Genomic DNA, 19,838 nt, shown 5'->3' on the forward strand with positions numbered 1-19,838 from the left:
ATCTGCCTGGTGCAACGACAGAAGTAGCACCTGATCCTAAGCCTCAACCAGGACATGAAAGCACTTAATATTTTAAAATTCACAGATATCCACCTTCTTTCTCCTCCATGCTAAAGTACTCCGTAAACTCATTTTCCCCATGAATGAGGAAGAACTGTGTCCATGGACCTTACAGCCAACTGACTTGTTCACCTCTTGTGACTACAACTTATTTGTAGGAAGCTTCTCTCAAAACTGATAAATCAGCAGGGTAAAAACCCCAGAAACGTGACATTTAAAGAAATTTAGCCTCAACTGGAAATTTCTACTGCCTACCTGTTGGATGCTACTGGATGTCAGAAAAAAAGTGTAAGTGCCAGTCTAACTGCAAATGGTGAAGACAAGAAATACAGAAAGCAAAAAGACTGGGACAATAAATATAGGTGCCTTGGTTGTACAGCATAATTTAAAGACGTGTTGTGCTACACAGCTTATCTGAGGCACAATGTTTGGTTCAAATATCAATACCCATATAATAGTTCAGGTGACATAAGGCCCAAATTCAAATATTTATGTGTTGACACTTGAAAAAAGAGACCACGCCTTTACCAATTTCCAGCTGGCAGACTAGTTACCAAAATGTAGTCCTAGTGTCACTGAAGCAGCACAGGTATTCACTAATTCTCTGTTATAGCACAGGAGTCTCCTTTTAAGGTTGTCAAGCAAAACTTTTCACCATTTGAACCCCCCTTTATAGTTCAGAACCAAAAGATACTTTAAATGGTAGTACCTGCGAATAAGATCCTGACAAATAAATCTATGACCACAGGAGAACAAGCTAGGTACTGAGTTTAAGATACGTGACTCCTCTGGAGAAGGCGGCAGGGTGGGCAGGGAACAACAACCACCCACACATCTCCCAAAAAACCAAACGAAAGACAGGAATTTTAAGCGCTTAACCTATGGAGGGCTCTCTAGTTCAGCTAGAAAAAGCACTTTCTCACTAAGAGAAAGTGCATCTCCATATACTTCACCTTTTTGTGACATGAGGAAAAAAATACTATGGTATTTCTGTTCATGCCTGCTAAATATGGGCTCCATCCCACTGTTTTTTGAAGCCGTTTATTTTCTGACAGAGTTTAACAAATAGAAGTGATGGTGCATGATTCTTGCTTATTTAACTTTTCCATGTAATTTGTGATTTTACAGACCTTGGTCTTCCCCACCTCAGTGTCTCTTTTCCAGGCCAAGAGTCCTACACTATTTACTCATTCCTTCTAAAGATGCTGTTCCTTGCCATTGTTCACTACCTCTTTTGATATCTACTGTATCTGTTCGAATAGAAACTGCCTTTTTCCCTTTAATATAAATTTCATTTGCCCTCTTACAACCTTGTCAACACAGGTCAGTGCAGTCTTTCAGCAGTTTGTGACAGCTGATGTTCATAATAGCTCGCTGCATAATCAGCAAACTTGGCTTCTGTTGCTCCCTTTTCCTAGATCATTTATGAATACGCCGAGCTGTACAAAAGGCCATCAGGCTGATCTTCCCATGACTCTGATGGAAAACATCTCCACAGTGAAAACTGAGCATCTACTTGTTTAGGGTTTTTTAAGTCTTTTAATCTGCTACTAACCTATGACACAACCTCTCCCTTTATCTCTAGACTGTTCAATTTAAGTGTCTTCAGTGACTTTTCGTGTGCAAAACACTTTGGGATTAAAAAAAAAAAAAAAAAAAACATTAACGCAAATTGACTGAGATTTCCTTTCCTTTCACAAAAGCTACACTGGCTCTTTGCCAAAGCATCATATTTTTAATTAATTTCTTTAAAATAGCTTCTGTCAATTTGTGCAACAGAGATGTACCCAATTTTGGGTGAAACTGACCAAGGTTCCAAAGTTACAAGACGGAAGTCACACTGACACACTGGCATAATGCAAGCCTTATTTCTTTAGGAAACCAGTCCAGAAGAATTACATAAAAATATGAACTACCACCTATAACAACAATGTTATTTGATACTGAAATGTATTCTGTGTTAGCCTGCACATAGTATTTCTGCTATACATGTACTCCACACACGTGTGTGCACATACAAACACATAAGTACATATGTATTAAGCTTGATTTCAATTCTTCAGGTTTATATCCACTATCTTAAATCACTGTAGACTCTATAAATTAAAAGTTGATTGTTTCTATGCACACACAAAAAAAGATGTATTTGATACATTCATTGTAAAACAGATTCCCATCAGAAAATGAAAAACACAAGAAACATGAAGTATAAAAAAACTATTATGTCCAGTACAGTATGCCTTCATACTTACACTCTGATCATGGTGGCTCTCTACAACTATGTTCTTTTGCCTTGATAAATGTAGTCTTGCCCAACATAAAGTCATACAAAATATTACCATGAAGATACTTTTTTCTGACTCATGTCACCCTTCTACACTCTTCCAGTGCCGTCCTTATCCCTTCACCATCAAACATGAACTACGTATCTTCATTTGTATGACCTTTCAAATACAAAACTATAGCATATATGTCAACTTTCACTTGCTACCAAGATATCAGCCTTAGCCACCTCTTTGCCAGGGCTAGCCTTACTTATCTGTAGAGGGATGAAGCTGGGTGAATTAACATTGATAACATACAGCTGTGGGCTGGCTTCAGGGGCAGGGGGTTGGCTGATGTAGATAAAAGTGCAGCTGTGGCTGCTTCTGTTAAGGGGTTGGGCGGCCAATGAAGAAGCAGCGAGAACACTTTCCTTGGGTGAAGAGAAGGCAGTGGAGGGACTGACATGAAGAGTATGCTGGTATGAGATGGTAAGACCTTGTTGCAGCTTGACAGTTTGGGGAGTGCTGTGACAGTTATCCATTTGTCAAATCTCTCAAATAAACCCCCTCTGTTTTCTAACCGATACCAGCATTTTTGCATGAAGTGTGCCAAACTTCACGTTCCTCTTTTAAATCCTTTCTTAAAACATTGTTCTGGTAACAGACATTGGTTAGAGCACTGATGAATTGTAACCAGCATTTATGCTACTAGTCATAACATAGTCACATTTACTACACACCTCCATAGACCATTTTTGAAAATCTGTGCTCTGCAAAGATGGGACTATGTAATATTACAGGGAACTTCTACCCCCTAATACGTTTTCACAACAAATACAGTGTTTATTAACCTATTTTCCAAACAAATTATTGTTTCTTTTAACATTAAAAATAAGCAGGTCAAAAACAAGGTTTGCTATCTTAAACTCTTGATAGTTTACCTGAGTTGCAGCAACAACAGTAGTTATAGAAGGCGCAGTTGAAGGTGATAGAGCTCCCACTTGCTGCAAGTGGCCTGAAGCCTGCTGAGGTAAATGAGAACTGGAAACGGGAGTGCTAGATCCTGAGCCAGATACTGCATTTGGAAATGATACTGCTACATCATTGCTGCTAAAAATACCTGCAAAAAATTACAAAAACAATTACATGCATCTCTCTCTCTTCCCCCTCCCTCTGTTTTCTAGTAACCATGTAAATATGCAGTAGAAAATTAATCAAGACAAGCAAGATCACTTAATACATAATGCAGAAAGCTCCTGTGTTGAAATTCTAACCATGCTGATTGATAAAAGTGCTCTCATCATTTGATATTCTACAGTTCAAGGAACACAGATTGATTTAGTTCTAAGTTTTTGTAAAACATGTGTGATAAATCAAGTATTTATGTGTATTACAAACTGCTCAAATATTAAAAGTAGCAGAATTTTTGGCTAAAATGCCTGCCTTCAACTGAGTCTGCTATCAGAGTTTGTTCTTACAATGAGTTACTGTAAAAATTAAGTAGATAAAGAATGAAGTATTAGACTATGTAACTGAACATACATGATACAAATGGAAAAATGCTTTAACTTTGGTAAAATGTTTCTAAACAACATACATTTGTTGAAAACTGTAATTTTGGCAACTAAGGATTGCCTGTGTATTTTGAGAAAAATATTGACAGCAAGTCTGAGGACAAAGTACTCAGATTTGCTGGTAGAACTGGTGGTATTTCATTTATTCACAAACTAAAACTCCACCCGTGATCTACGAATACTTGACTAACATTTCTGCTAGAACAGCCAACAAGTAAATGACTAAATACATTAACATTAGTCAGACTTGTACGTTAGCAATTTAAACAGGAGGAGTTCATACCCCTCTGTGAAGCCATTACTTCTGTTCATCTACATGCAGGGTAAAGTTCATTATACAGGTTGGGAAAAAACCCTACTGACCAGAAGCCCAGGACAAGAAGTAGTACCTGTCTATGAAACCGTTAGGCTCCACGTGCATTAGATAAGTGAGCTGTCAGCTGGCCAAGGAATATCAAGCATGGTAGCACTGAACTGCAGTTAGAGGAAGAGTGCCACAGGGAGTAAACAGAAGTAGAATGAACATGGTTAGATCAAAAAAAGCAACAGAACTGAAATGCCAGTTAGAAGGCAAAGGGTGGAGCTAGTTTGTCACTCATACAAATAATGATCTGAAGAAGGCAGTGACAATAAGAAGATACGCAATGTTAAAACACCACTCGCCACCCAGCAATCCCTCTGAGCACAGGCAGTTAAGAGAGACTATCATCATCCAAACCCACACATAATATGCAAACACTGATGCATCTTAAATTGTCTACCTCTACTGTCAAGAAAAAATGGAAGAGAAAACCAGCCAGACCCAGTAGAGAAAGAAGATATGAAAAAACAGCTGAAGACACATCCCAACAACCCTTTTCCTGCCTAACCAAGGTTAGTGACTTCTTGTCATCATCTCCCCAGTCCCTTCAACATAGTGCAATTCCATACCTGCTCCACTTTTCTACTGACCTTCATATCTTTTTCCATTTAGCACACCTTCCTGCATCATCCTCCCCACCCCCCCACCCCCCCCACCCTTTTTTTTTTGGTCACCATCCCAAAAAATCTAGTTATGGCATGGCATTACTAGTAATTAAGATTCTTAAGGTGTTCAGTATGTTACAATCTTTCTCTAATTATATCTGCTTCATCTAACTAGACAATAAATCCTATGGATTCTGCTCTAGATTTCTCCCTACACACCACCGAAATGGACACGATTAACAAAAAGCCTTGCTACTGAGTCTACTCTTAAGTGTGATGTAATTACAACCACAAAAACCGAAACGTACCTGAAGTCCTCAAAAGATTTTATTTTTTAAAAAAAAATCTGCTTTCAAATTAATAAAAAGGATGAGATTTTTGACTCCCTGTATTTGAATGCATTCAAGCAATTACACATGTAAGAAAATTCTCGGAAAAGATGAGATCCTCATGCAATTATCTGGCTCCAGGAACCATGAATTTTAAGGGTAAAACCAATGAAATATCACAACACTTATGATTAAATCGCAAGAGCTCATCACCACAAATGCTATCACTCTCATAAAATGTCACTGATAATGAGAGGAAAAAAACAAAATGTCCAGTGACAGTGAAGTAGTAAAAAAGAGAGAGATTTTGCCAGAAAGGTAAAACAACTCCAAAAATTTAAAGCTATTGTAGATATTTTTTTTCTTATTTTTTCAAGATCTTACATATTTAGTAACTGCAGAGCTTCTGCTGCTTCTATTTTAATGATAAGGTTTATTCTTCCTCTTAAAAATAAAATTCTGGAATACAAGCAGATATAAGATCACGGGCATAAAACTATTTCAAAAGAAAGACAAGCAGGAAAATAGGTAAGCTATTATTTGTTGCTGGTAGTAATACTATTAAAAACACTATTGCTGTTGCAAAATACAAGACAAATATGACCTATCTCCACACTCTGTTTGGGCTAAGTACTTCCATTTAGCAATACCTTACTTAATACATAAAGTACATGCACCTTCTAAAACTAGTCATGCAACCAAGATATTATTAATCCATGCAAGCATTTGAATAAGAACTATATGCTGAACATACAAATAAATCCTTGATTTTCACACCACTTCAAAACTACCTGTATAAAAACTATGTGCATATCATATTGGAAAGCCAAGAAAGTGCATATTTAAAATGTTCAAACATATCAAGTTGTTCTTCTGGGACAGATCAATCACTTTCTGGATCAGGAAGGAATAATAACGAAAGCCTGAACAAATCACTATAAACCACATTAATGTTTAAAACAAACAAACCATCTTGAAGTCCTTCCCATATTACTGAAAAGCCAAGTAGCTATAGCTCATGATGAACGGCACTGGGTAATTCGCCAGAGGCATGAACAGCATGGTTAAATACAATCTTCAGCATTTTAAAACAGAACACAGTTCTTAACTGCAGGTGTAAATGGGCATGTAACACTGTTCGGGTAAAGCCTGACTGTGCTTAACACTAACACAGCTGCAGAACATGGTTTCAGGTTCTGACGGATCAAACACATGTATAGCCTGCATTGCCGGAGTGAAAGACTTAAAAAAAAGGCAACTACAAAAAAAAAAATCTCTGGACAACAAATAACTGCCTGCTTAGCACAGAAGGGCAGTACTATACAGGAGGGAACAGAATATGCAGATTAGAAAAAACCCTGTATTCTTTTTGCTGACAATCAATGATGAAATAGATAATAGAGGAAATAAAGTGAAAAACAAACGAGCCTCAAGTCAGAACTAGCTGTGCGCCAACATAAACCAAGTAGCACACAGAACAATTCTAGTGATTTTATCCAAAATCTCAAAAAAGTAGTTCTATGAGCAGAAGTAGTAACAAAACAGATTAAATTCTGGCTTTCAACAGTGTTGCTTCTCAAAAATTGTATCAATATACTAAGCTTTCCCACCATGATTTCTGTATCTTGCTATGAAATCCTCAAATTTTATAGTACTACAGCCCCTACGTTATTCATCTCGCTTACATTCCCCTCCAATACCGGTGAATGCCTAGTTCAGCAAGAGACAAGAACAAGCCGTGGTCACTCTTGTACCCATACACTGTCTGTCCCTATTACAGGGACTCAGATATTTTAGACTCCTTTAAAGAGTTTGGTTGAAATTGGACAACAGGCTTCAAGCTTACTATGGGCCAAAATCGAGAGACAACATGTAGACTGCTTCCTTAGGAAGCTAGGAAAATGTTCTCCCTACCATAAAACTCTATTTTCTTTTTTAAGTCAGTAACTTGAAACTCCTGCTACTGTGAAAAGAGGAAGTTATTCAAGATATCTGTCATAGGCTGCTGATCCTACCATTTTGCCGAATTTAAGGAAATAAGCAGAATATGGTCAAAGACTTTTTTAAAAAATTGTAGGATCATTTAGGTTGGAAAAGACCTTTAAGATCATCAAGTTCAACCATTAATCCAGCACTGCCAAGGTCACCACTAAGCACTATGTCTACCTGTCTTTTGACTATCTCTAGGGATGGTGACTCAACCACATCCCTGGGTAGCCTGTTCCAGTGCTTGACAGCCCTTTCAGTGAAGAAATGTTTCCTAATATCCAATCTAAACCTCACCCGGGGTAGCTTGAGGCCATCTCCTCTTGTCCTATCGCTTATTACTTGGGAGAAGAGACTGACACCCACCTCACTACAGCCTCCTTCAGGTAGTTGTAGAGAGTAGTAACAGCCCCTCTGAGCCTCCTCCTTTTCTCCAGACGAAACCCCCATTCCCTCAGCCACTCCTCTTAGGACCTGTGCCCCAGACTCTTCACCAGCTTCATCGCCTTTCTCTGGACAAGCTTCAGCACCTCAATGTCTGCCTTGTAGAGAGGGGCCCAAAGCTGAACACGGTATTTGAGGTGTGACCTCACCAGTGCAGAGCACAGGGGGACAATCACTTCCCTGGCCCTGCTGGCCACACTGCGTTGGATACAAGCCAGGCTGCTGTTGGCCTTCTTGGCCACCTGGGCACACTGCTGGCTCATGTTCAGCCGGCTGTTGACCAACACCACCGGGTCCTCCACTGCCCAGCAGCTTCCCAGCCACCCTTCCCCAGCCCGTAGCGCTGCGTGGGGCTGTTGTGCCCCCAGTGCAGGACCCGGCACTTCTCCCTGTTGAACCCCCTACAACTGGCCTCGGCCATGGGCCCGGCCTGCCCAGACCCCCCTGCAGAGCCTCCTGCCCCCCAGCAGATCAGCGCTCCCCCCGCTTGGTGCCCTCTGCACACTGGCTGAGGGGGCACTCGATCCCCTCGCCCAGATCATGGATGAAGAGATTAAACAGGACTGGCCCCAGGACTGAGCCCTGGGGGACACCACTTGTGACCGGCCACCAACGGCGTTTGACTCGGTTCACCACCGCTCCTTGGGCCCGGCCAGCCAACCAGGTTTCACCCAGCGCAGAGCTCGCGTATCCAAGCCCTGAGCAGCCAGCGTCTCCAGGAGAACGCTGTGGGAAACAGTGTCAAAGGTTTTACTAAGGTCCAAGCAGACAACAAACATCCACAGCCTTTTCTTCACCCACTGAGCGGGTCACCTTGTCACAGAAGGAGACCGTGTTAGTCGGGCAGGACCTGCCTGTCGTAACCCCGCGCTGGCTGGGCCTGATCCCCTGGTTGTCCTGCCCGTGCCGTGTGACGGAGCTCAGGATGACCTGCTCCACAGCCTTCCCTGGTACCAAGATCAGGCTGCCAGGCCTGTAGCTCCCCAGATCCTCCTTCCTGCCCTTCCTGTAGATGGGCATCACACTGGCTGACCTCCAGTCTTCTGGGACCTCCCTGGTTAGCCAGCCAGAACTGTTGATAAATGACGGAGAGTGGCTTGGCAAGCTCCTCTGCCAGCTCCCTCAGTACCCTTGGGTGGATCCCATCCAGTTCCATAGACTTGTGCACATCTAAGTGGAGCAGCAGGTCACTAACCCTTTCCTCCTGGCTTGTGGGGACTTCATTCTGCTCCTCCTTGTCCCTGTCTTCCAGCTCAGGGGGCTGAGTACCCAGAAGGAAGCTGATCTTACTGTTAAAGACTGAGGGAAAGAAAGCATCAAGTACCTCCACCTTTTCCCCATCCTTTGCGGCAATGTTCCCCCCCTGCCCATCCAATAAAGAATGTGGACTATCCTTGGCTCTGCTTTTGTGTCTAATGTAAGAAAAAGTGTTTTTACAAACACCTTTTAAGGCAGTGGCCAGCCCGAGTTCTAGCTGGGCTTTCGCCTCTAATCTTCGCTCTGCAATGTAGACTTCCAACCCCACAAAAGCTGCACAGAACTACAGAACCTCTCTACTTGGGGGAGGACAGACAGACACAGGGCAGGGGGGCAGGGACAACCACCTCAAAAGGACTTGCAGTAGAATTCACAGAAGTAAAAAGAAATTCTGAGTTATAAGAACAAGAACTTCTTTACAAAAACAAAAGCTATATTCACGTTTTCAGTACCTTCACTTCCTGTGGCGATCTCAAAAAGTCTCCCCCAAAACCCTGACAACCTCATACACAGAGCAAAATGAAAATTTGCTTTTGTATGAAAGTCCATTAATTGTTAACTATAAACACGCAGAAAAATTGATTAAGTTTAGTTACACAAGAAAGAACATGTTTTATTCCAGTAGAATGTTAGTAGTGGAAGAAATACCACACTATTGGCTATTTTGTAATATGGACATAAGCTAAAGTGGATCTAATGCTAAACACAAGCCAATAAAAACAGGTTATTGTGACACCGTTGTCTAAAAAATGAGAAGAAAGTTGTGTTTGAAACCGCAGAGCTAGTAAATATTTTATTTCAATTCATCTGAGGCAATTAAATTATAGCTTGGATGCTAGGGCCAATCTGTTTCTTTCATGAAGAAATCTTAGATCTAGGAATCAAATAATCAAGCTATTTTCTGGCTGATGATGAGCAAAGTGGTAGAGTTTACTTTCACAATGATTTCTACAAGATTCTGCAGTAACAGTTCTAGAAGTGCACAAAAATGGTAGTTACTGATCTGCAGCCTGACAAGACATCATTTCCTTTGCTTTCAGTGACTGGGGGGTCCTTTTTTGATGGAGGCACCACAGCATTTCACAGATCAAGAGTCAATACCCTCCTTTCATGAAAGGCATTCTGTGTCCCCTCCATGATGAGGTAGAAGGAAAAAAAGCTCCTAGACCCAAAGTACTCCAAAGAATACACCACTGGGGATGGAAGGGAGGAGGGAAGATACAAAATAGTTACACACACTTTCAAAATGGAACAACTATTCTAGTTTCATATCTATCAACAGAAGGCAGACTGCCATAATTTTTCCCTTTGAAAATACTCTGCAGATTGGATTTATAGTCAAAGACCAAAATACTTACCAAGAACCTTCATAGGAAGAACACAATTCAGCAAGGCAACATCACACATTATGATGAATCAGTGATCTAAGAACAATCATCCTATCATCCTCATATACAGCAAGGACCTGAAGTCTGCCTTAAAACTCCATTAAAATTAACCCCAAATCCTTGACAGCTCAGCTAGCAAAATATGTTTAGTCAATCTCTGCTGCCTACTCCCATTCCTATGATCATGATCCTGACTGGACAGCTACCTACAGTCATACAGAAACATATTTGATAACAGTGTACAGGGTGAAGGGTCAGAACTGATCCACGTAGCTACCAAAATGGTCTACTCTGTTCAGCTAGTCCCACTTGCTGTAGCAAACAATGTTATTTCATGCTCAGTCCCACATTCAGCAATGACCACACGTCAGCAGCATCACAGAACTCACTCTTCAATAAACTGTAACAGTGAGGTATATATGTTTCAGTTAACTATCATGAAAACACACATGTGAGTTACTTACACCAAGCTCAGTCCTCAATTAAGACTTATTTCCACTGGTAGGCTTTTAAGTACAAGATTTCAAAACTGCCTAAACCACTGTCAAAGGTTACAGCTTCCTGAGACAGAGTGTGCCTGCTTCTAGTTCGAATTAATCCATGCGGCTAAAGGTCTTACACTACAGCCCTCACTGCAGAAGGGCTCAAATCCACATTTTTCATAGCCCAGCCAAGGTGAATTTGCTCACCAAGAGGACAGGCTTGAACACGACACCAGGAGACAGATGAATCACACGCTGGACTAGGAACACAGGAAGAACTGTATCATTTTTCTAGCCCAATATATCCATCTCCAACAGTGACCAACAGCAGCTGCACAAGGAACAGCACAAGAACAGGGCAAGTGTGCAGTTACTTTCTTAAAAGATTCTCCCAGCCTCTAGAAATCTATAATGTACGGATTTTGAGCTTGAGGAATGGTCTTTGTAATTATTAGCCTTAAATCTGCTTCCAACCCTGCTCCAACAGATTTTTTCCAATCCTTTCTGAACAGTTGTAACTTCTCATACCATGTCTCACAGCAAAATTATACCTCATTTAAACTGTGTGGTCTTTTTTTGGGGGGTGGGAGTGGAAAACAGGGACAACACATGGACAACTATCCTTTCATTTATTTCTTCCAGTTGTTCTGATCCCCCAGAGAAAAAAATAGTCTTTGAGATGCTTTATAACTGTCTCTTTAATGTTCACGCATATAATAAATTCAGCTTTATTAAATAAGACACATTAAGAATTTCATACTTATTCTAGTCTGATTCAAGAAGTTTTGAAGTACTCTTCTAGAATAACATCAGTAAGATAAAAGAGCTCCACGATCATACCTGACACATATGCTCAGAACTACAGGAAAGACCTGTCGTTCAAGTGTGTCACAGAACAGAAGTATCTTTGCAAGAAGAAAAAGTTAATATGGAAGAACAATTGATAAGTAAAGATCCTAACTTTTATTTAAACTTTTGTCACGGTGAGCCAAGACATACAAGCCTAAGTTACTTTAACGTGACATACTAAAAACAAAGCACGTTTAGGTTCACTAAATGAGTATTCTGGAGCAAGAGCATGACACTTGGGATCTACATTCCTTAATGACTTCCCAAGAGAACTTAATGTGTTTCCTTAAGATCTCTGAAAACCTGCCATAGCTTCAAACCACTGTGACAGCAGTCTATCTCAGTGCTGAAATAGTAAGTCACTGGAAGTACCAGATTCCTCTCCAGTATTAATATAACAGTCTTTCACAGGAGTTTCTGCTTCAAAAGTTCTCTCTTTTGTATTCCAGTGATCTGAAGTTGGTGTCTTTGAAGGCATGCTGCAGGATGCTTGACTGAGCCATAATTTTCAAAAAGTGGTCCATTAGAGAGGCTAACTAATAACAATGACAATTCTGTTGTGATCAGTTACTTCTGGTGGTGGGGCACAGCTGTTGCCCAGACTGCTGAAACACTACACATAGCTGTCATTAGCAACAACTAAAGCTTTCAAGTGGTATTACAGAAACTCATGGACAGGTAGTTATACTTAAGGCTGTAGTATTTGACAACTGAACAATAGCACTCCAATATTCAATACTCTGAAAAAAATGTGCATAAAGGAACTATTTCAAGATGACTTTGTAAATTGCCCTTCTTTTATTCTTCCTTTTTTTAAACTTAATGTTGTTTAGCCAAGCACTACTGTCCCCATGCTTCAATATAGGCAGATGCCTTTTTATCAACACTAAACGCCTGCCCAATTTGGACTAGATTCAAAAACTTTAACTCATTCATGCTCAGTACAGATTTTGAGTAGTTTATCTTGTTAAAAAAAAATTATACCGTATACACTAAATTTTGCCTGCATTGATGTGGAGGCCAGGGCTACAGAACTGAAAAGTTTCTTTGGAAATGTACTGTCTTCTAATGACGACCACAGCGCTAGGACTGGCATGGCAAATGTCTGTTCTGTGCTACCACTCTCCTCACTGCAACTCACAAATTAGCATAAGACAGAAGAAGCTCAGAGACCTGAAAACAGGAACAGGAGGAAGAAATAAAACAGACAGAAGATGGAATGAGCAAGAACAGAAGTAGCCACAGAAAGGCTACAACCAACCATTACAATTTATAGCTAGATCTAACATAAAATAACATCATTCAGGTCATCACTCCCCATAGTCTTTTTTTAAAGCAGACACTAAAATCCTGAACAGATATGTATGTCTGCACACCCTCCTCCTCCGTTCCTGTGGTAGGCCCATAAAAATGATGCAGAGGAGATGAGACTTCAAGGTCAAGTCAAAAAAGTTGGACTGTAAGGTCCAGAGTAAGACTGAGAAGGACAAAGCACAAAGTCATCACACAGCGAATAGCAGTGAAAACTTTACATCTCTCAACTGCGATGCTTCAGGTTTTTTCAAACAAGTTTTTTAAAAAGCATGAAAAAATATAAGAAGTTGACCATAAAACTGAGAAACAGAGCATTGAGTACTAAGTCTCTAACTGGTAAAACTGCAGTGTGCCACTTCTGCCTTGAAGTGTCTTGACTCCTTTCTGTAAGACAGATGTCTTTATGGGAGACAGCTTGCATGACTCTGTTTTCTAGTCTTCTTTTTTAACTGACCCTTTCAACTGGACTGAAGTCTCTAGCTACCACCTTTCCTCCTTTACAATTTTGTCAGCACCAAATTCAACTGACAGGCTTCGACCTTCCCCTTCATGCTAGCATAACTAGCAAATGAACCTCTCTGCTCAAAACCTGTGTTTATCTCCACTCAAACCAAAACTGTTTTTTCTTTTTGGTACTTTCTTGGTGATGTGCAGCCCGCTTACACAATGCAATGAAAAAACAAGCTCCTGATACACTGCCTCCATCAAAACTCTTACAGACAATGACCCTTACAGTCCTCAGCATTATCTGACTCAAATCTGAATATGCTGTTGGAGTAAATGATCTTCCTATATTTAAATATTTATCTTAAGTTTGAATACTTTCTTTTCATCCTGTACACATATGGTAAGATCTTTCCTTGCTGTTCATATTATCAAAATGTCTACCTACCCGCACTGATTTCACCTATATACATGCTTTTGCCGAAACAAAGAGTATGCAAAAAAAACCCTGCAAGATTGGGGGGTGGGGGCAGAAGTAACCAACTTTAAAATCTCACTTATGGGAAGGTAGATAAAACACACACACACACACAAAGGTGGATTAGATGAAAAATCCTGTCCAAACGCTGTTCTAAAACAGACATGTAGCTACCACTATACTGTCCCACAATAATGAGTCATACAAAACATTACTATTGCTTGATACGAAAGCATATAACATTAAGTAACCACTCTCCTCTGCCCTTGCAACTTCTATGCTGCAGTCAGGAATACACAATCAGTTTAAAAAGAAGTGGTGCAATGTGGAAAGAAGTCATCACAAATGGCGTTCCATCAATTTCTATTCTGCACTCTGTTGTGAACCTATCCCTCTTCAACATTAAACAGCAAAAAGGCTCTGCTTATAAAACAGCAGAAACTCACCAAGTCCAAATTCAGCACACTTTGTCAGATACCCTTCAGATGTTTTATTTTTGTTCAGAAAAATGGTGAGCTTGCTTTCCTTCATCTCAAAGCTGGTTCAGAGCACTGTATACCTGGGAGAGTGAGAGGGAAACCCTATATCAAAAGGAAAAAAGCTAAACCTATTTTACTAAAGCAACGCAAATCTAGAGTAATTTGAGTATTTCTCACCACATGTAAACTATGAAATAGAAATTTAATGCAGTATATTTTTTTTATTATTTAAGAGACATACCACTGTAGACATCTGCCTAAGATGCAAGTCATGACTCTGACAATGTGAAAAGCAAAAGTCCTATAAAACCTTAATGACTTCTAGCTTAAAATGCAAAGAACTTCACCACTCAAAGTTTATACATTTAAATTATTTTTGCATTGCTGAACTCCAAGCCAATACAATTTGCAATGCATACAGCATTGCTCTTCCAACACATACATACAGCAGTAAGAAAATCAATTCGGCTGACACAAATGGATGAAAAAATTCCAGTATTTATTAACAGATCACTTGATACCTAATAAGTATCACATTGAGAAATAAACTTGATCATCTTCAAAACTAGCCTCATGAGAAGGTTTGAACTGTAAATATTCCCTCCTAAATCTTTCAGTAACTTATGAATATAGCTGATTGTTTCCTACGAATGAACAAAAGCCTTGAAAAAGTAAACCAAAAAAAAAAAAAAACCCACAAAAGTAAATCCTAATTTAATAAGATATATTTCATTTCCACTGGCTATGAGTGAATACAGAACTAGGTGTACGAAGCCAATACTGAATACTAAAGGGAAACAGCAATTAGATACATTAAAGATTCAATATTGCTCCCTCTGAAATTGATAGCTCCGTTATCAGTGACACAAACGGGCAGCATCTGGCTGTCAGAACAAAGAATGGACAAAACAAGGCTACCTTCACATGCATTACTTGTCGTAATTTAAGTAGTCGGGAAGGCAAGTGGGAGAATGCCTGAGGTAGACACCACTATGACACACCTATGAATGGAGCACAGAAGAAGAACTAGAAACACTATTCACAAAATTAAAGAAAAGAATCTCAGAACTGGAATAAAACTGTTATCATTTTACTGCGCACATACAAAAAGATCATAAAAAGAGAACTGAAGAACTATTGACCTATCAGGCTCCTGCAGACAATCTACAAAGTTTTCACTCAAGTACTGAACAATTGACTCACTGCAGACCTGTATTTCACCCAATCCATAGAATATGCAGACCTTCAATCAGGCTTTTCCACAAAAGGCTACCCTTTGTGATAAATGAACCTCTGAAAAAGATTCTAATATAACTTACCATTATGTATGGTATTCATCAACTTCGAGAAAGCTTTTGAGTTAGGAGAAAAAGGGCTTCATGTTAAGATCATGTTTAACAGACGCACAAAAGAATATATGTATAGACAGGAATTTCAGTGAACAATAATATACCTGAATACATCTTTCTTGTATTACAGCTCTGATCATTTACAGTAGCTCAAATTGTAAAATAGATTTATTTCTATCCACTGTAATTTTTTACTTGTATTCTTGTATTTCTTTTATTGGTGTTTGTTAGCTTTTAGATGTCGAGTATAAGAACACTCCAGCACTTGCCAATTTAGCTGCATTCTAAATCTACTGTTACAAATAAAAATTCAAATACTTTCCAGCAACAATCAGTCTTCCCAACAGAAGACTGATGTTAATTTCATTGTCCACACCAAATTTATAAACTTAAGCTGAAGCTGCCTTGCTAATTTTAATCACAAGGCATCCTTTTTGCTTCACTGATAGACTAACACAAGCAATCAAGAAGTTCAACAGAAAACAGTTGTGTCTCCTGGACTTTAGGGAGCTCAACTGAAGAACAACTAAAATGCATAGAGAGAAAGAACATCCAACTAGTGGTACACCAAAAAAGATGCTCACATGAATTTCATTTCCTTCAAGGATTGGGTTTTTAGAGAATATTGATCTTTGACCATGAAGTGCCAGAACACACTCACATCCTCTGCTGGGCAGAGGTCTCTGTATCTCAGCCTCCACAGCAACACAACACTTTCTCGCGCAGCTGCAGAGTGATGGCAGTCATGCAGACGGCCCACCTTTTCTACTTATTTACCTTTATTCACACTTAGGATAATGACCTCATGACTACAAAATTACTGTAGTTTCAATTTCTGAGTTCACTCTTTCACACCACTAGCAAACAAAGCCCTCAAATTACATGTCTGGTTTGACAAGATGACCGAATGGTTTTGCAGGTGAGAGTGTGGCGAACACCTCCGTACTGCTTCCATGGGCGATTTCTCTACCTGCATCAGTCTCTGCAGTCTGTTCATGTTCCAGCAGGGTGAGTGTCTTTTATGCTTTATTTTTCTCTTTATTCTCCCCACAAGTGGCAGCTAAATACCGCTGTCATAAGCAGTTTTTTAACTGCCAAGCTCTTCTGAATATCAGGATTAAAAAAAAAAAAATTAACAACAAAGACAATTTAAACTTTTGTCATTGATACTAGAACATTACAAAACTAATTCAGAAGTCATTAACAAAAAAAAAAATCCTTCCCTTTTACCTACTGCCTAAACTTGAATAACTAGCCAAAGTTACTTCCAAATGCAAAATTTATAGAGTATCTTAATTGAAACATGACAGAAAGTCTACTGCAGAAAAATACTGATTTTTTTAAAATTCCATGGTACAGAAGAGAAACCCTACAATATACAAAATCCTGGTTGATTATTGACAGAATTAATCTGATAAAAATGAAATTAATAATTTTAATTAACTTACTCAACAGTTCTCAGAGAACTAACAACAATGTACAAAACCATAATCAAAACTATTACTTTACAAGGCAAAAAAAATAATCACCAAAATGGACAGTGTTAACACGGCTGGGATCATATATATTATACCATAAGGACAAATCCTGCCTCAGGTGCAGAGGACAATGCAACTGCTGTCTGCCACCCTTAAGAACAGAATCCTTTCACCCACACCTACTCTCCACAGCCTTTACTTGATTATAATTAATTTTTTTGATCCAGTTATGCTCTATTTTTGTGCACAAGAAATAGCCATTTTGATCCACCACTGCTTTTGATATTAAGGAAAGCCCCTTTCAAATTTACCTAACTGTTGGGTAGGCTTTGGGGGGAGCTTCGTGTGGGAGTGTTTTAGATTGCCTGAAGCTACGCCTTTTGCTTTTGTGTCTTTAAAATTGTACCATACTGGAGCTACCATTAACCCAGCCCAACAAATGCACTGTATTCCCAAGCACCGCTCAGAGCTCTCAGAACGTTTTAAAGCACAATACACTAGATACGCCGCAGCGAAAAATTTACTACTACTACAAGATAATACTTCATAGACAAATGAGGAAGAGATGCAGTTAAAGAGCTGACAGAACAATTCAGCAGACCTAGTCAGCAACGTGGGGTTAAAACAAGCAGTTGTTCCCAACTTAAGAACATACATAAAAACAAAGTATGAGAAACAAATTGCAGTAGCCCCCCCTTTCAACCGCAGCTACTGATTGTGGGGGGGAAAGAAGTCTTTTTAACATTCACTGCATACCCAATCCTGAAGAGAACAGTGCCAATTAAGGACACAAGAATTACACTTTAATAGTCTGCTCCTGTGCTTATCAGAACGAACTTTTGACAGTAAGAATTTGCTACAATGGAATAGATACGTGAGAAAAGGATACACACCTTTAAATCTTATTTTGAAAGTCTTTTTTTCTTTTTTTTTTTAATCCTTAAGACTACCAATAGGAAGAAAAAACACTGTCATGCAATGACCAAAAAAGACAAATGTAGTGTCATGAACCATCAGAAGGGAACAGAGAACACAAAAAGCATAATTATGGCACTTTAAAAATTCATGTTGCACCTATATTTCAAATACGACCTGCACTTCTTGAAAAAGAAAATATAATAGCACTAAAAAAAGCTCTGGAAAGGGCAAGAAGGATATACTAATGAATGATAAAAGGGTATTAAGATATCTAAGTCTAAAAAGATAATGAGGGAAGCAAATTACAGAAATTTATCAATTATGAATAAAGATGAATATTTTTAATGACTATTCATTCACTGTTTCTAGAGGAGTGTCAACACATGATCAGGAACAACTGCAAACAAAGTACATCCTTTTACAATGCATGAAGATATGAAACTCACTTCTCATGTTTCAGTTATTAACAGCATAAATGGTTTGAAAAATTATTAGACAAATCCACGGAAAAGACCAATTCACAGAAGAGATCAATAGCTAGATATCCAAACCTGAGATGAAATGCAAGGAATCCTAGTAAGAAAATGTCCTGCTTAACCTAATTCCTTTGAAACAAACTGTTCTAACCTAGACCTCATCCAGTTACATGACGAAGGGCCAACACTAGATCAGCCCTCCTTATGAACTGACTGATGGAGCTAATTCTAGACTCTCCCCAAGCCTCAACACAGAACAGAAGGAGAACTGTTCCCCTACCACTATTGCCTTCCACACTCCATAAATTAGTAGAAGGCAGGTGAAAAAATGTGTTTGTCCTGTAAGGAAAAAAGAGCTACTGTCTGGGTTCCTGGTACAAGTGCCTCTCTGTTGGCAGCTATGGAGTCCTGACTTTTCCTGCACTGAAGTACTTTCCCAGCCACCTAGTTTCCTCCTACAACGTACAGCCAAGCTATTGAACGTGCTGAAGTGTCAAGAAAGGTTAGGGGTGGTGAATGGTAATCACATATGCCAAAAAACTATATGCTCTAATAGCTAGACTTCACATTCATTGTTTTATTTTCCATCTCTGCTGCCTTAAACACTTTGTTCTCAAATCTTGGCTAACTCCTTGCTTTCTTCATCTAATCCTTATGGTAGCTGCTATTGCTTGCTTCAAAACCTTACAGTTATTCTTCCTTAAAATCAGTGCTGCTCAGGAAGACTTCATTGCTTCCAGCTCAGTCATTTCAATTAGTTTCAAGATACCTCAGAACAGACTGTGTATTAATACCAACATCCCAGTCACCAGCCTTTTACTGTTCATTACCTGTTTTTAAGGGAATTGGTTATGCATACAAAAACGTGAAGTTAATTCTAAGCTTACCACTACTCCCAAAGCAGAAAAAAAGGCCTAGTGACTTTGGGCCTTGAAAGGATGTTGTTTGCTCTACATGACAACTAAATCCTTCAGATTAGTCATTAGTCCATGACAGGCGGGGGCGCGGCGGGGAAGGCATTCTGCATTTGAGATTTTTACGTGAAAGAAAACTGTTTTGATGGCTAAAAGTTGAGTTGCTTTTCATGTGCTTGGGAGGAGGAAGGAATGAGGGCTTTCTATTGTTTTTGTTTGATTGATTTACATGGAACCTCTAAGTCATTATCAGGAAATCCTTCTCATAAATGTTCAAAACAAATACATAACGGGAAATAGATATAAAACAAAGTAAACTACAAAATATCTGATAAGATTACTCATGCACAAGCCCCAGACACATGGCATATTCCTCATCTCTGTTTTCA

The 19,838-nt window shown here is 39.3% G+C and overlaps 1 protein-coding gene and 1 long non-coding RNA gene across 7 annotated transcripts in view; one reads left to right on the plus strand and one right to left on the minus strand.

Annotated features, from left to right (window-relative positions):
• Window positions 1-19,838, minus strand: part of MLLT10 (MLLT10 histone lysine methyltransferase DOT1L cofactor) — a 136,917-nt gene that overhangs the window by 32,340 nt on the left and 84,739 nt on the right. For all 6 annotated transcript variants that reach the window (XM_055709381.1, XM_055709383.1, XM_055709379.1 and 3 more), the window contains one exon: window positions 3,266-3,444. In XM_055709381.1, the coding sequence (XP_055565356.1) occupies window positions 3,266-3,444 (179 nt within the window). The remainder of the gene's footprint in view (window positions 1-3,265; window positions 3,445-19,838) is intronic.
• Window positions 1,800-5,247, plus strand: LOC106630929 (uncharacterized). Its single transcript, XR_008732078.1, has 3 exons — window positions 1,800-2,813; window positions 4,673-4,771; window positions 5,068-5,247. It is a non-coding gene; the product is annotated as an uncharacterized LOC106630929 (long non-coding RNA).

Source organism: Falco cherrug, chromosome 4 (assembly GCF_023634085.1).
Source record: "Falco cherrug isolate bFalChe1 chromosome 4, bFalChe1.pri, whole genome shotgun sequence".
In the NCBI taxonomy this organism is placed as follows: Eukaryota; Metazoa; Chordata; class Aves; order Falconiformes; family Falconidae; genus Falco; species Falco cherrug.